Raw genomic sequence first — 18,461 nt, forward strand, 5'->3', positions numbered from 1 at the left:
TTGTTCACTAGTGTACATAGGACCTGTCTTTTTGAGGTTGGGTGGTGATGGGACTCTACATGTAGATAACAATTGGTATGGATGGGTTTTCTGTATTCTTTATTCCCCAGGCTTCCACCTGTCCACTTTCTGATTACGCCCAGAAAGGGAAGGCTTCCATTGGTCTCAGTCTCCATGGTGAATTTTATGTTGAGGTGGCCACTATTCAGATGATTTAGAAATTCACATTATTATGTATTATCATTATCAGTATTATCATTTTCTTAACATTCAAAAATCTGCTTGACATCTACAAAACCACGTCAACATTAACACAGCTGCCAATCTGAAATAAAGCAGCCAAAGTAGAACTGTACCATAAGGCTACAGAACAGGATTCAATCAATTTTTTTATTTCTTAAATTAATAAAAACTATGAATGTCTGTTTGCATATTTCTTCATTTATATCATTGGCATTTTTCACTTTCTCATATCCAATAGTAGTTTTACATGGTCTAAAATAAATATAAGCACTTTATTAATAAATTTCATAAATATTTTGGAGACTTCATTGAAAAATAAGTGACAGGCATGAGCTGCAAACAAAAAATAAATTATCACCTATATAATTTATACATTACTATTCTACTTTCTACATTTGAGTTCCTCATTTTTTCAGCTTTGAAAAAATATCTATGGAACAGCATTTCAAGTCCAACAATAAACAATAGTTACAAAAAAAAATTTCAGAAAAGCAGGCCTTTCACACTTTCAAATATGTCCAACCGTGCTACATTGATTATAACATCATTATTTTTACAGTGCTATTTGACAAGATGATTCGATCAATCGCTGTACTGGAGAAAATTTCCAGAGGGATGACCGTTATTCTGCAGCAGTAAAATTGACAAAAGCTGGTGGCACCTTATAGACTAGACCAGTGATCACCAACATTTTTCATGTAAAGGGACACAAATGCAAATATAAGAAAGCTCTGAAGACCATCAAAAGATTTCTAGCTTACACATTTAAGCCTATATTAACTAAATACGTGATTGAAAATTCTGTTTTCATCATGCACTCTTCTGTGTTATAGTAAAACTTTGGCGTGGTTGCCACAATTCTCTGAACACAAGTGTTTCATGGTTTCTCTAGCTTTGCCATACCACTGCAGTACACATGTATCTAAATATTAATCCTGACCTTTGACCTGTCCTGCAGCAGAATGTACATTTGGCTCGGGCATAGTAGGTCCTACACCTGCCCTATGCCAACCTTCATCCACGCCCAGCCTACTGAAATTCTTTTTTCAGACATTTAATATACTATCCAACTAGGCAAGATTGAACTTAATGAATTTTCAGGTCTTGAGGAACATTCCAGCCAACTGAGGGTCAATAAGGAAGACTTCGGAGGCTGCATGTTCCAGACTACTAGACTAGACTAACCAATTTAGGGGCTACTGGACTAGACCACCCAATTTAGGGGCCCTTTTAGTAAGATGCACTAGGAAATAAGCTTAGTGTGTGGTAACGCAGAATTTTACGGCATGCAAATTTGGGTGTGCACCCATTTTGCACACACAACTTGATTGAATGAACCAATTATCACTAATAATTGGCTTAATAAATAATTATTAGCAGAATTAATTTAAATTTATATACATAACTTTAGGCATGGAATCCATATTTAAAATTTACACACAGTGCAAAAAAGGAGGAGCATATAGAATTTAGTCCTTTAGCACTTAACTTGGCATAAACTCTTTCAACTCTGTAACTCTTCTGGAAATGTCCAGATAATGCCTTGAGCTGCAATGTAATGATGGAATAAAAGTCACTAATGTAATGTAATGTAATAATAAAAGGGCCCCTTATTGAGGTAAGAGCTTTTGAAGCCAGATGTCTACTTTCATCAAGTGATTCTGTCAAAGTAGACTTATTCTTGAAAGCTCATGCCTCAGTTGTTTATACTGTACTTAATAAAAAAAAGTTTACAATAATACAATGACATTGACCATGATTTTGAAGATAGCTATTAAGAACTTGGTTTGCACTTCATGAGAAGCCTGTAATGACTTTCGTGATCGGCTTAACAAATGATAATATTGGGCTCTCTCTACACTAGGCTTTCACCACACAAGTATTGAAGGATTAATCAGTAATATGCTATGCAATTGAACTGAGATCTCTAAAGCATGTGCTGAAATCATTACTTCATTTGTTGATACGTGATAAAGACACCCTAGTTTTCGAGTCACAGCTATATTATATAACAGTATTAAAAACACAGGCACAGGAATTGTTTATTCCTCCTCAGCTCTCTAAGGGCCTAAAGATGATGTTTAACCCTCAGTTATGGGTTCCCATAAGAGAGAGAAGGCAAAACAAATTTCACCCAGGGGTTACGTACTACACATTAGTACTTCTGCAAATGGTCCAAGGAAATTTTTATTGAAGATACAACGAATCCACACCAGGTAGGTGGCAAACGGTTTAATATTTTCTGAAAAAGTGTGATTCTGATGTGACAAAATATAAGGCATGTAAGTATTTTCACCTTGCTCCTGTATCCACACTTCATATTTCACATCTCTAACTTTCAGATATTTAAGATTCCAAGGGATTTGCCAAGACACCGATAGCTTTGCCTCATTAGTACCCTGAACAGAGGCCTGACATTTAGCGTCCTTTACTTTCCCTGGGTATAAGCCATTCATCCACTTTTGTTTTCTGGTACCAGGTTTTGATTTTACCGTTTGCCTGATCATTAGAATCAGTGAAGAGATGTCTACCTTTGTGTCCTGATATATTCGAAAAAGCCACTCAGGATTCTGGCAACAGAGATGACGTGGAACTTCTTTGCTCTGCATTATACGTTCCTGCTCCTTTTTGTCCAAGTGAGCGATTCCTCCCTGGTCCCACTGTCTGTCAGGGTATGTGACTGTGTTGTCCTCCTCAGTATTCTGCCAGGCAATATATTGAAGATCCATACCTGGCAAAGTGGCTAATGCTTTGTAAGGAGTATAATGTTCAGGGTTTACAGCATAAGGAAATAGCTCCACCACTGTGGCACCTCTTGGGAGGAATAAAGACATAACTAGCTGTGCACCGTGCATGCTGACCAGCATTGATGCATTGCCGATGAGACGTATAATATCAACAAATGAATGATCTTCAAGTGAAACCGTTATAGTTTTCATCTGAAACTCCTGAGCAAGTGCTAGAATTAATTCAGCCTCATTTAGAATGAGCCTGTTGATCGTTCGAGTGAATAATACAATGTACTCCTCACCAGCGTTTTCTTCCAAAGTCACATTTAATTTTTCTATCATGAATTTTGTAAACTGTCTAATCTCATTTCCAGAAACCAATATGTTAGCTTTTGGTCCCTGAGGCTGAACAAAGCCATACTGGTACCAAGTTGTGATTTTAGATAATCCTACATAAGATTTGGTAAAGCAAAGAAGTCTCCCCAGTGTCTTAAGCTGTTCTTTCAAGAGTGGTTGCTTGTTGGTTAAGGCCTTGTAAAGGTCAAAATGCAAACCTTCATTCCAACCTTCCATGAAGAATAGTCGCGACTCTAAATCCAAGTCTGGGAACTGCTGCATGGTGAAAAAAATGGGTATGAGGTCATCATGAAAAACATGCATCAGATTGTCAGGGTTAAATCGATTCATAATTAGTGCAACATCTGGCACAAACACTGGTTTGGGCATGAATTTTAATGCAGCAACAGGTAGTTCTACAAAATTAAAGTACTGGGTGTTGTGATCCTCCACTGAAGAGAGATCCAGCAGGGCAGGCTGAAATCGTCTTGAACCCAAACTGGGCAGCATAATTGAGGAATTGCTGTGGAAAAAGACAAACTCCTCTGCTTCAGTAGAGTAACAGAGTGACTCGAATCGGCAAACGCGATCAGTATGCATCCTGCCTGTGCACACCATCTTGGTGCCTTCCTCCACTAGTGCTTGGAGTGCTGCATGGTAATCAATCTGGACTTGGGACAGCTCTTGGGACTGACGAGTGAGAACAAGTTCTTCTTCAATCACATAGACATATTCCCGCAATCTGATGTATTTCCAAAGCACTGCTGCAAGGACAGAAACGAGCAAGGCATTGAACACCACGGCTATGTTCATTCTGTAGCTATATTTTAGCAAGACGACAAGTTGGGAACATAGAAAAATAGACGAGCATCATAAATCTTGCTTGACATGGTGAAAGCACAAACCTAAAAAGGAACAAAAGAGAAGGATTTAATTAAAATTTCTAATTCCCACATGTCATTTCTGTGCACTCAAGTCGTTAATATTTTTAACTTTCATTCTTTGTCCAAAAAATAAAAGCGTGCTTTCAAGTTATTCAATATTAGTCATTTGCATCTGTTTAACACCATGGTTTTCTGCATTGATTGCTTATATGGATATCCCAAATTCAGGCCCCCCCCCTCCGCCTAGAAAGGCTAAGTTTTATGCATATCCTTGGTACAGAGAGGCAAAGACCGTAATATGCATACCATGTGAAGGGAACAATTAACAAATGGGGAAAGCATGTTCAGCATGGTTTACAAAATTCTTTCCAACCCCTCTGTTGGGTAGCTCATTTGTTTCTATGTGTATCTGGAGTTGTAATAGGTCAAACTTTAACATAACATTAACATAACAAAAGATGAAACTATAGAAGCATCAAGAAAGAAAAGGAACACACATCAAGAGAGAACAGTCACAAAACCATATTACTTTGCCAAATGAATTAAAGCCACTCTATTCACTGCTTGGCATAAATTGTTCTGGTGTGTAGGTGTATGTTGGCACACAGTCTTGTTTTAGAATAATATTTTGGAACATGAAAGCAGCTTCTCAAATTGTTACCATATAAGGTGTCGCACATTACCATGCATTTGTGCTTATGAAAGATGCTGAACTGAGAGCAGCGAGAATTTTCTTTTGTCGCCAAGGAGAACATTAATGGTTGAAAGTTCTATACATCACATCAATATTCCAACAGCAGGGTGTGTAAAATTTGGAGATGCCCTAACTTTAAAAAGCACGAGATAAAATGGTACAAGTTCACATGGAAATCAGCACCTAGCTTTAAATTTTGTGTAACATGCTATTTACCTAGCTGGGATTTCTAATAAATTATGCAAAAATATACAAATTACTGAAATATGTTTACTTGCTCTGATAATAGTTTTTATGTTTTAGCATTGCATATTAATGCCTTTTGTGCCTTAATTATCAATTTATCTTACTTATTTACCCATATTGACACAAACATATTAGTTTCATTTTCTCATTCACAGGTTTTCAACATAGCGTCGTCATAGCGATATTGAAAATGTCCAAAAGGAAAACAAGACTGCAAGTTTGGACTCATTTATATCATTTTGTGGGATCAGGCAGAGAACTAACAGCCTGTAGCTGAACTACCAACTGATAGGGATCTCATTACATATGGGTTGAATTTGGGAGGCCTCATTGATCAAGACAGACAAAGTTACAGCACTGATAAACTAGGCAGTGACCTAATGACTGGATTACTTGCTCAGTGGTACAAAGAAAATCCAAAATTCTGTGGTCCTGTTATAAACAGCCACATTAAGAGATCACGTGATACTGTGAGGAGTGAAGATGTGTTCCTGACATTCTTCTTTGATTGACTTTTGGTCGTATATCTTCTTGAGTACCAGCATACTTCTTACATCATCTTTCGTATTTTTAAGACTCCCGAGGCAGGCCTTGATGGCCGAAACATGTACACGTCGAGTCAATGAATGTGTTTTATTGATGTTTGAACAATAAAGATCTTCAAATCACCAGATATTTTAGAGGACACTTTTTTAGGACTTATCAAGTGGCCTACATAATATGGACAGATTTCTCTATAAAATGGGTGGAGAGATATCTGGGAAAACAGCTAAAAAAGTGAAAGAACCCAACTTAGATGCAGCAGATAAAATGATAGACTCACCACTTTCATTGGCCCTGGAGTTTACTGAAGGCCAGTTAGCTCAACTAATAAATGCAATGTCTCATGCGTTGGAGCCCCAGCTCAAAAAACTTTCAGGACAACTTGAGCACCTAAAGTTTTTAGTAGATATGACTCAAAGAACTGGAGAATTGGAGGGCCGGGTGTTGGCTTTCCAAGATTCTTCCTCCGCGGCGACACCAACTCTTACCGCACTGGAGTCTAAACTCACAGAAAAAATAAAAAAACTCTGGAGTGATGATGTTCCTAAATGGACTTTATTTGAAAGTGTCAAAGTTCCAAACGTACACTGAAATCATCCACATAAAATAATTCCATCCACATAAAAATAAATCATCCACATAAGATCCTTAAAGGACTTAGTCCGCTAGGGATAAAGGACCCAACACGGTCCGTGTTTCGACAAAAAGTCTTCTTCAGGGGTCCCTGGGGGTCCTATAAAGGTGATTTTTTTGTGATATATTTTTGTGATATATTTTACTTGTTTTATATACCAATAAACTTTGTGATTTTAACTCTTGGAAGTCCAGGAACTGGTTCCACATCTCTTCTCTTCTGTGTTACCTGGTCTTTTGTGGTACCAAGGTCCATTCCTGTGGTGGGTAGGACTGTCTCTGTGACGTAGACCAGCCCCATAGTGTCGGTCATCATTTGGAGGATTTTGTTATTATTTCAACTGTGCTATTTTCTGCTACCAGATTTTGTAAAATCCCATGGGTTCTGTTGATGAAAAGGGGAGGATGAAGGCTGGGCGCCCTCTCCTCACATTGCTCTGAGTGCATTTCCATATGTCTCCATTGGTTATTTTCCATTAACTTGTATAGTATCATGGAATGTGGGTGGGATTACGTCTGTGATATTAAAATTAAAAAAGATCTTGGGTGAGCAATGTCTATTACTCCTCATCAGGTGGCAGATGTGGGGGAGTAGCAGTACTAGTACATAAATCATTACAATGTCAAGCGATCCCCCTAAAAACAGATCCTGTGGGTAGATTCAACTTTATCTACAGGGAGGGAGCTGATATCACCGATGGTATATGCATACAGAGATAAAAACTTTTATAAACGTTTGTTAACAATTTGTCTCCTCTATTAACATAGAAACTTGATGATTGTTGGGGACATGAATTTGGTAATGAATCCCACATTGGATAGGTCCACTGGTACATCATCTGTGGGGGAGGGCCAGTCTAATGATTTGTCTGTCTTCATCTCAGCCTTAAGCCTAGTAGATGCGTGGAGATTGTTTCAACCCCGGGAGTGAGACTATACACATCTCGCCAGGGCTCACGGTACATATTCATGATTAGATTATATTTTTTCATCAGCAATTTTTTTCATCTATTTCCTTGGCGACCATGGGTCTGGGAGAGATATATGATCATTGCATGGTTTGAGTAGATATTGATCTGCCTACCTTCTACCACAATAAACAGGGGTGGAAGTTTCCATCTTATCTTCATAATGATTCTCATTTCATAGCAAAGCTTCAGGCCAAGTGGACAATTTTTTTACTGAACAATTCCCAACATGTCCATCAATCAAAATTGTTTTGGCCTATTGCCAAGGCTGTATAACATTGAGACATATGTGAGTGCTAGAAATAAATGCTTAGCAGCGAGCATCCTTGGATTGGAAAGATAGCCCCATAAAGATCCGGTATATGCTCAAGATCTTAATATATCCAAAGTCAAAAATATAGTACTAAATACTACATCTCGATGGTCTCCACTTTTTCTATCCTGGTGGGGTAGAATAACAGCCGTCAAAATGACTTTGGCCCCTCAAATCAATTACATTCTCTCTATGCTTCCTCTTCTATGCCGGAAGTCATTTTTTCAATGGCTAAATAGGAAGCTATCTGAATTCATTTGGAACAAGAAAAAAACCTCGAATTGCTCTCGCCAAGCTGAAAGCCTCTAAGATTAATGGTGGTCTTAATTTTCCGGATTTTTATCATTATTATATTGCTTCACTAGCTAAATATGGTGCTTACTGGCTCACTGACTCCCTATTCCAAGATCCTCCTGCCTGGTTTGAAATGGAGAGCTTTTTATGCATGCCTTTACTCACCTCCTGCCTACTAACAGTGTCAATACCCAGACACTTGAGAAGGTACTCTTTGCTGAGTTCAACGCAACATGCTCTTCATCTTCTAGATAAATTGGCTGAGATCTCAGTTTATGATAGTCCACTCATGTCCCTTTGGAATAACTTTAAAATTCAAAACCATGGCAAATCCCTTTCATGGAAAAGATGGCAGCGGGCGGGTCTATGGTTTGCCCATCAATTGTCTACTCCAAATCTGTCTGTTCCTTTTGATAGTATTTGCTCTACATATTCGCTGCCTCCTTCTGTTTATTCACAATGGCTCTCACTCACTGAAACACTGTCTTCTATGCATATACGTTTTGACTTCATGACTTCCACTCATACTATTCGTCATTGGTCTATACTGTCTCTACTTAAAGGCAAGGCGATATCTCTTTTCTACAGTATTTTAAGAGATCATTCCTTCACTTTTACTCCCCAATCTATGAAACACTGGGAAACTATACTCACTATTCCGCTTTCTGACATTGATTGGGAACTTTTCTGGTCTTCAACAAATCGCCCACTTTTATCTTCTAGAGTCTCACAATCAATGTTCTTTATTATGTGGCATGCAGTATGGACTCCATTTCGCATTTGGAAAGCCAATTTAAAACAAGACTCTGTTTGATGGAACTGTTTAAAAGATGTAGGAACTCTCGACCACATGCTTTTTCACTGTACACAGGTCCGATCCTTTTGGACTCGCATTTGGAGCACCATACAATCTATTACTAACTGCTCGGAAGAGATCTCTATGGACATTGTAATCCTTCGCTCTCAACATCCCTGCTTTGCACAATCAAATTGTCCTCCTAAACTCATTGATACCATGTTTGTGACTGCTCTCATGCACATTCTGAAAAACTGGAAATCATCTTCGTTATTAGACTATACTTTTTGGTGGAACTCTCTGTGTATGTACCATAGATTAGAATCATATGCATATGAGAAAAAAAATTACATCCAGAACCCTCACGAACTTGAAGTTTAACAAATCACCTTGGTCATTCCTAGATACCTATGTACGTTCTGCTTCGTAGACACTCCTGTCTTCCTTTTCTTTAATTTCCTTTTCTTTATTTTTCTTTCATCTTTCTCCCTTTTTTCTGTTGTTCTCCCTCACTTTCTTCTTATATTCTCTTCACATGCAGTTCTAATAGTAGGAACCTTTCTCACTATTATGTTCCTCTATAGTTAAATATAGATTTATATGCTCTTTATACAGAAAGCTTTATTTTGACTTCATGTATTTGAACTGCTTCCTGTATTTTCTAAAATTACTCAATAAAAAACTATTGAACTCAAAAAAAAAAAAAAGGAAAGATAGCCCCAGTGGGCTAAACAGAAATTTATCAAATGCCCCTCAACTAGTAATAAAGAAATATTGCATACAATGCAAATAGCGTTTCATATACTAATACATGAGCGCACTTCTTGCATGCTCTTATATCAAAGGGGCAAATTCCATAAATATGGCAATATACCTGGGAAGATGCTTGCTCAACTTGTTAAAACAAGGGAGGGATCCCAACATATTGCAGCTGTGCGGAACCTCAGGGACAACTATGAACAAATAGCACAACTCTTTGAAGAATATTTTACTACATTATATTCCACTGGAGCTCAAGCGACAGTGGAAGAAATGATAGCATATATACATCAGGCAGGCTTACAGTCACAGCGAACTTCAAAAAGCCATTAAGACCCTAAAACTAGGATCAACCCCTGGCCCTGATGGATTCTCAGTCGAGTTTTATAAACTCTTGCAGAACTCTTTAGGTTAGGCCTTTGCTTGCTTATTACTCTACTGTGATTCAGGAAGGTTCCATCCCCATGCACGAGAACATGGCTTTGATCACCTCAATACCTAAGCCTAATTTAACTCTGTATTTAATGACTTCTTATTGATCTATTTCCTTAATAAATGTAGACCTTAAACTGTTGTTCACTGTTTTGGCATCCAGGCTGGCCGTAGTGTTACCTGTCTTGATAGATAAAGAACAGTTGGGATTTGTTCACGGACGTCAATTGGCATTAAATATTTGGAAATTGCTTTTGGCCATAGCATACTATCAAGTACATAGATTGCCCTCACTTGCAGTTAGCCTGGACGCTGAAAAGGCTTTTGATAAGGTCTTGTGGAAGTTTAATGTTTGCAATTTTTTCTCATATAGGTTTTCAGAGTTGGTATCTCTATGCGCTACAGGCCTTATATGATTTCCCTAAGGCAGGGGTCCCCAAAGTCCCTCCTTAAGGGCCGAATCCAGTCGGGTTTTCAGGATTTCCCCAATGAATATGCATGAGATTTATGTGCAAGCAGTGCTTTCAATGCATATTCATTGGGGAAATCCTGAAAACCCGACTGGACTTGGCCCTCAAGGAGGGACTTTGGGGACACCTGCCCTAAGGCATATATCCTAATCAATGGGATCCAGACACTCCCTTTTCCAATCCAGAGAGGCACAAGGCAAGGGTGACCATTGTCTCCTTTGTTGTTTTTGCTGACCTTAGAGCCACTACTTCGTGTCCTCAAATATTTTCCATCTTGGCCTAAGTATGTGTTAGATATTTTAGAGCTTGCACAAAATGTAGCACGAATTATAATTCGAGTTCCCAGATATGAACATATAACACCAATTTTATACATTTACACTGGCTCCCTGTTGTTCTGCGTATTGAATTCAAAAGTTTGTGCTTGATTTTCAAAGTACTGAATGATAAAGGTCCTGTCGTCTTGAATTCACTGTTTTTGCTTTTATCAACTAGAGAGAACTTTGTGCTTGAAATTCTGTCACTGAATATGGTAAGATCAACAAGAATTCGTCAATCTATGCCAGGGCTGCCCAAGTCCGGTCCTCGAGATCTATTGGCAGGCCAGGTTTTCAGGATATCCACAATGAATATGCATGAGAGAGATTTGCCTGCATTGCCTTCTTTTTGATATGCAAATCTCTCTCATGCATGTTCATTGAGGATATCCTGAAAACCTGGCCTGTCAGTAGATCTCGAGGACTGGACTTGGGCAGCCCTGATCTATGCTATCAATACAAGGAGCGGTTCTGTGGAATTTGCTACCAACTGAAATTAAACAGTCTTCAGATGTGATGCAATTTAGAAAACACATAAAATCTATGTTATTTGAGAGGGAATATAAATGAATTAATTTTTTTCTTGACTTTTTGGCAGGCAGGCCTGCTTTTTTATTTTTATTTTTTTAACTTTCTGTATATATAGCAAATACAAGAAAAAGTGTACATTTTAGTATGTTTTAATTGTATGTTGAATGTTTGTTTGGCATTAGTTATTATGGGGGTCTTTTACTAAGGTGCACTAGCCAATTTACCATGCGCTAAATTCTAACGCACCCATTATATTCTATGAACCTATTAGCATTTAGCGTACGCTACATCGGCTCGCGCACCTTAGTAAAAGACCCCCCTATGTTTTTTTATGTAACCCGCTCAGAACTGTGGATGTAGCGGACTATAAAATTTTGAAATAAATATTCATATGAAATTCAGGAAATCTCAGTGTCACACACATCTGTTAAAAGTATTGGCATATGTTGATGACCTCCTAGTAACGCTTATCAATCCCCATAAGCCCCTCACTTCTCTATTATCCCAGATAGATATGGAACTTCCTTGGGTTTTTCCCTAAATCTAAGTAAGTCTAAGGCTCTTCCCATACTTCCAGAGGTTCATATTGCCTGGTCTGGGTAGATCATTCTTTTACTTATTTGGGAGTGTGTATTCCTGCTCAACTATCTCAACTATATACCCGTGGAGGGGCATAATCAAAACAAATGTCTAAGTCAATTTTGGGCCTAGGGCGCTATTCGCCCAAAGTCGGCAGCATCCAAAGTACATTCTCAAAAAATACATCCAAAATGTTTTGTTTTTTTCCAAAAATCATCTACTTCTATGTCCAGCAGTTTGATCATCCAGACCACTAGTACGTCTATCTTTATACTATCTCATCCAAAAAATCGTCCAAGTCTCAAACATCTATAACAAGACCTTTTGGACATCGGAGGGGCTAGCAAAGTTTCAAGTTTATTAAAATTTTGTTATACCGCCCAAGTCAGATTTCGAGGCGGTATAACAAGTTAAAAAGTACATATATTTAAAAATACAAACTACAAGTTGTGATTTGTCATACATAGACTTGACAAAAACAAACGGACAAACTGGAACAAGAGGGAATTGATAGAACTACGTTATTTAAAATAGAAAGCACAAGTAGCAAGAACACTAGGAGAGGGAGCTGATAACAGGTAAATCAATGAAGTTCAAGAAGGGCACGTCCTTAATAGAACATAAAAACATAAGATTTGCCACTGCTGGGTCAGACCAGTGGTCCATCGTGCCCAGCAATCTGCTCACGCGGTGGCCCTTAGATCAAAGACCAGTGCCCTACTAGAGTCTATCCTTACCTGCATATGTTCTGGTCCAGCAGGAACTTATCTAACCTTTTCTTGAATCCCTGTAGAAGCAGGAACTTATCTAACCTTTTCTTGAATCCCTGTAGAAGCAGGAACTTATCTAACCTTTTCTTGAATCCCTGTAGAGTGCTTTCCCCTATAACAGCTTCTGGAAGAGCGTTCCAGATTTCTACCACTCTCTGGGTGAAGAACTTCCTTACATTCCGTACGGAGTCTATCCCCTTTTAACTTAAAGTCAGATACTGACGTGTCTTTTCTTAGGTAATTTGGTGTGGCATTCCAGAGGGTAGGAGCTGTAATCGAGAAAATGTTTGAGAACATTGTGTTAATGTGTTTCAAGGAAGGAATGGCAAGAGGGTTTTGAGATATGGAGCGGAGGGACCTTGGGGGGGGGGGGGGGTAAATGGAATAAGCAATCTATTCAAGAAATCTAGGGAACAGATTTTGAATGTTAGTAAGAGGATTTTATATGCTATTCTGTGTTTGATAGGAAGCCAGTGAGCTTTAATAAGTAGTGGCGTGACATGATCATATTTTTAGTGTTGAATATAACTTTGATTGCAGTATTTCACACGATCTGAAAATGTTTTATTTCCTTTTGGGTTATGCCTTTATAGAGGGAATAACAGTAAAGTGATGGACTGGCCACCCAGACATGGCAACAGAGTAGTGGGGCGCCTTACAGGGCACTGCTGTGAACTTCACAAAAAGAGTGCCACATAAACATCTCACTACAATTCCCTTGCAGGTCAAGGTAAGTCCCCAAAAACCTACTATACCCACCTGTCTACAACCCCAATAGCCCTTATGGCTGCAGGTGCCACCTATATGGCCACCTATATGGCAGTAGGGTTTTGGTTTTTTTTGGTGGACTCACATTTTCCATCATGAATGCAGTGGTTAGAGTGCTTATGGGTCTGGGCCATCTTCTTAGTTAGCGCCAACTGCAATGCCACCTGGGCACTGGCATCAAGGATCAGCCAATGATTAGTGCATGAGTCTCCAGAATAGCCTGGGATGGCACCATAGCTGACACTGACACCTTTGAAGCTTTTGTGTTGCACCAAGCTTAACCAGGATACACTCCATCTCTTCCTGTAATGGAACCCAGAACATCTCAAAGGCAGGCATCAGAAAAGGCTGGGCTGGTACTGGTGTGGTCAGGTTCACAGAAGGTATCAGGGGGTTGAATTGGAAGCCTGGTCCCAACACATAGGAGGCTTGGCGCTGACAGTTCTTAGGTACTGACAATGTCAATGCCTTGGAGTCATGCTTCGAAGGGAACCAATGTCAATGCCAACTTCTGCTTGGCATCACAGTACCTTGGCACCAATAAAGATGATGTTGATTCCTTATGAATCCTTAGGGCTGGGTCCGAAGATACTTGGTCTCAGTAGGCACTACGAACGTTTGACACCAAGGCAGACAGAGATCTTCTCAATGCTAATGCATCCCCAGTGTCTGGTATGGCGCCTGATGCCAGAGGGGCTGATGCCTCCAATCTTGAAGTCTAAGGACAAAACTTACAAACGACAAAAAGAGTAAGGCATTGTTCTTCTCAACTCTTCATGAACCTCTTTTTCATTTATAAACAGAATTTGCACAGAGAAGTTTTTTGATCAGGACCAAGACACAGCAAATACCAATTAGACAGGTCAGTGTAAGATATGACCTTGCTGCAGCTGGAGCACATTTTAAAACTACTGAGAATTTGATTATGAGATGGTAAGAAAAATAGCTGCAGTGAAATCAAACAGCTCAGTGGTGATACTGGTAAGTAAAAGGAAAAATAAAGTCTGCCTGACTGAAGTGTGATGGCAAAAGCTAGAAGGACGCTAGTGTGCATAAGGAGAAGAAAGGCCAGTAGGAAAAAGGAGGTATTGATGCCCCTGTATAAGACTCTGGTGAGACCTCATTTAGAATATTGTGTACAATTCTGGAGACTGCACCTTCAAAAAGATATAAAAAGGATGGAGTCAGTCAAGAGGAAGGCTACTAAAATGGTCGGTGCTCTTCGTCATAAAGAATACAGGGATAGGCTTAAAAATATCAATATGTATACTTCAGAGGAAAGGTGGTACAGAGAGATGATAGAGACGTTTAAATAGCTATGTGGTATAAATGCGCATGAGGTGAGGCTCTTTCAGTTGAAAGGAATCTCTAGAATGAAGGGGCATAGGATTAAGGTGAAAGGGAACAGATTCATAAGTAGCCTCAGAAAATACTTTTTCACGGAAAAGCTGGTGAATGCTTGGAACAGCCTTCCAGTGGAGACAAAAAGTGTATCTGAATTTAAGAAAGCTTGAGACAAGTAAGTTGGATCGCCAAGGGAGAAGAGGGGATAGTAGATGACAATAGGCCATATGGCCTTTATCTGCTTTCATTATTCTCTGTTGCTAAGCTTCTCTCGGCTCCAAAATGAGCTCAGAGCTAGAAAAGAACAGGATGAAATGGGCAGGTCCAAAAAAGAAAGCAATTAGAGTCACTCTGATCACACTGTAAACCATGCTACCATGACTTCTATTGTCATTCAGGATAATGATGGCAGTTCACTCCCTCTCTCATTAAGACCAGACAGAAAACACGGCCTTTTCACCTGATTCAACCACATTGTAAAAGAAGTCTTCAATCCAACTGTTGCACAGTTTAGAAACTTTTTCTTGCTTCTCTTGGCTTCACTTCATCCTTCAGTAAATTCTAAGTTTACAGCTGAATCTTTAATAAATGTTTAGCATTTAAGAATCACCTAATTTTGTATATTACGGAGAATGTGAGTTGGTCTATTTGTATAGAGAAGATTTTTAAAAAGGAGATCCACCTCAAAATATGGGACACGTCTTACGATTGATTGATAGTTTTGGAAATACAAGCAGTAGGATGTGAAAAGCTAAAGCTACCAAGGTGGAAAACAAGAGCGACCAAGATAACTTATCTTGGTCGCTCTGGAATATAGTAACAAACAGATTATTGAGATCACGTTTAAAAGCTGGTGGTGTTTTAGACTATGGAAGTGCAATGATGGTCCCTTTAGCAACCTCTGCTTATTCTTAGATAATTAAGCACTGTGGTTGGTGGTCTGAGCACTTTATATATTTAAAAGAACAATTTTAGTTTTAGGGAATTATTTATTATATGTTGAGTTTTGTCGTCGCATTAGGATTTTGTAAACTGCCCCCATTTCATTTACCGTTAAAAGTTAATGGTGTGAAACTTCCCTTAACAAAAGCATGAAGGTATCAAGATTAATGTGACATTTTACTTTTTGAAAAATGGTCCCAGCTTCAAGTTAAGATGACCTCTGCCTAAAAGAGAGAGCGAATAAAGGAAAGTCATTTGAATCATACTTCATTTGATTTTATAAGCCACCACAAAAAAAAAAAAAAAAAAATCAAATGAAGAATGATTGACACTTTGCTTATTAAATCCTTTAAGCAAATTAGGAAAGATGTAGTTAGAAAATGCTATTAGAATGTTTTACAAGTATTAAATGAACACATGTGTCAAGATATAATGGAACTTTTATCCTCCAAGCACATGCAAGCCTCAAAAAGGTCACACTATTCTTATCTTCCACAAGCTAGAAAAGGATCAAATATTGCAACAGCAATAAATAAATAAATAAATAAATAAAAATTAGTGTCCATGATGTACTGTGCAGTATTTCAGGATTACAAGCAAGCAATAATAGCAAAGTTTATAAATTTTACTTGGTAAGCCATTTTTAATTTTGTTTAAAACTGCTCAGCTGCAATTTTTATTAACCCTAAAATGAAGCCATGTTAGTAAGATGGCCATTATCTCACATTACTACTCATGATGTCACAGTGGACAACATACACTGCTTGAACCAATCAGAAGTCATTCCATGAGAAGTAATTTGTGACACTATGCTGAGTATGGTTCGGGGAAACAATTGAAAGATTTTCAGTAACAATGATTTGCCAGTTACATTTGTAATGGATATGGGGGCTTTGAGATATTGCTACATACTGCGACCAGTTTTCAAATATTTAAATTGTACACAGACCCCTTGTTTCAATATATGGCACCCAGGATTGTGCACCCAAATTTGCAAATTAATGAGTCCTTAATTATCAGCCAATTATTGAAGTTAATTGGCACACGTATCTGACTGCATGCTATTCTATAAGGCATGATGCCTAACTCTACTAGCAAGAAACTGAAAAGGGGTTGTGACCATTGGCATATCAGGGATATTCTGAGAAGTTGTGTACATCAGCACTCTTAGCTTGGGCACCAGCATTTATACCAGCTTTCATCGGGTGTCTGGCACAGGAAAGTCTGGCACAGGAATTGTTGCTACTTGCTATTCTAGTGCTTCACATCTATTTTGTTTGGCGCACATTTTTGAGTACCATTTAAAGAATTACTCACAGAGAATATAGTTGTATTTAAACATAAAGCTATTATTTATGGGAGAAAAAGAGTTAAAACAGAGGGGAGGGGAAAAACACATTTGCCATTCAGCCTCTCTTTTAGTCCCTTTATGAAGGCAGGAAAAATAAAAATAAACACATGAAAGAAATCCTTCAGGAAGCAAAAGAACAACCCCCTCCCCTCCCCTCGAAATAGAAATACAGAAAGATAAGGCAGCTATGGTCAACTCCGTATCTTCTTTTTCAAGTCCTGCTTTGCATTATGATTGTTACAGCTGTTTATCCTCCCCTCCCCATCCCCTCAAAAGATTGATTTAAGCACCCTGGCACCCCTAATCCAACCGGTCCCATTTAATCTGGATAACAGGTGCTCTGCCAATACACATATCAGTCACTGGAACACTACCTATTTCAACTGTACCTCCCTAAAAAAAAAGTTTTTAAATAGCTCAGATTGCTATCTACCTAACTGTTCTCCTTTGTTTTCAAGATGTGTTAAACAGGCATAACATGTAAAAAGATGTTTTGCAGACCGAATAGTAACTGGTATTTTTAAAAATCTAGTTCATGGCGTTTTTCATTGTGCAGAAACTAAGATGCAATATATATATATATATATATATATATATATATATATATATATATATATATATATATATAAAAAAGCATTCATCTGCCATTCTAGAGAAGTGGGTTCGATTGTAAAAAGAACAAACAGAACAAAGCATGTCTGCATCAGCTGAATGCGGATTAACATATGCTCGAAGAAAATCTCAAAACCCAAAAACATTTACGAAATCATGAGGGCTATATGCAGCAAAAAAAAAAAAAAAAAATTAAAAAAAAATATCCCAGAGGCTTGCTAGAAGCAAGCTGGTAGTAAAAGTCTCCAAACTGAACCAGGAGTCAGCTGTACATGCTCAGTGCGGCAAACAAAGCAAGATTACAATGAGCACTCACCAGAGAGGGACACATTCATTCAGAGCATCTGCAACCTCCTTAGTCCTTGAAGTCTCTGCTTTGCCAGTTTATGTTTTTCAACACACCTCATGCTGCTGAATGAAAGCACTCGCTACCCCTTGCTCTCGCTTTTTCATTGCAAATAAAAAAAGAGAAAGAAATGCAGATTCTAATTGCTTCTAGGAAGCCAAACAAATCTCTCATCTCCCTAGCGCCCTTTTTTCTCAAAATAATAGCTTATCAGTCCAGTAACCACTGCACCATCTGCAGCCAGAGCTATCGTTCCTCTTCCTCTCGCTTTTTCTCGCCTAGGTCTGAGCATGCTCCGTCTGGCATCAATGTCCTGTCGCTCCAGATGGCTCACCTCAATTTGTTAGACCCCAGAGGTCAACCTTGCCTGCAGGATGATTTGCTGCAGTATTTCCAAAAAATTCCCAACGGACAAAAAAAAAATTGCAGATGCTAAGTGACTGGGAAAGGCAGAGGAAACACCTTTATTATCTAGGTGGGTTTTACCGTAATAGAAAAAAACCCAAAACATATTTATCAGCTCTTCTCATATGCTGTCTAATTTGGTCTCTTGTTTTTCCA

The 18,461-nt window shown here is 38.6% G+C and overlaps 1 protein-coding gene across 3 annotated transcripts in view; it reads right to left on the reverse strand.

Annotated features, from left to right (window-relative positions):
* Positions 1-371: 371 nt before the first annotated feature.
* POMGNT2 (protein O-linked mannose N-acetylglucosaminyltransferase 2 (beta 1,4-)) overlaps positions 372-18,461 on the reverse strand; it is a 56,590-nt gene continuing 38,500 nt past the window's right edge. For 2 of the 3 annotated variants that reach the window (XM_033930075.1, XM_033930072.1), the window contains exon 2: positions 372-4,213. In XM_033930075.1, the coding sequence (XP_033785966.1) occupies positions 2,385-4,121 (1,737 nt within the window). In that variant the 5' untranslated portion in view covers positions 4,122-4,213 and the 3' untranslated portion in view covers positions 372-2,384. Of the gene's footprint in view, positions 4,214-17,870; positions 18,169-18,461 lie in introns of those variants that run through there. The other variant, XM_033930073.1, reaches the window with a different exon arrangement.

The sequence above is a fragment of the Geotrypetes seraphini genome, chromosome 2, assembly GCF_902459505.1.
Source record: "Geotrypetes seraphini chromosome 2, aGeoSer1.1, whole genome shotgun sequence".
NCBI lineage: Eukaryota > Metazoa > Chordata > Amphibia > Gymnophiona > Dermophiidae > Geotrypetes > Geotrypetes seraphini.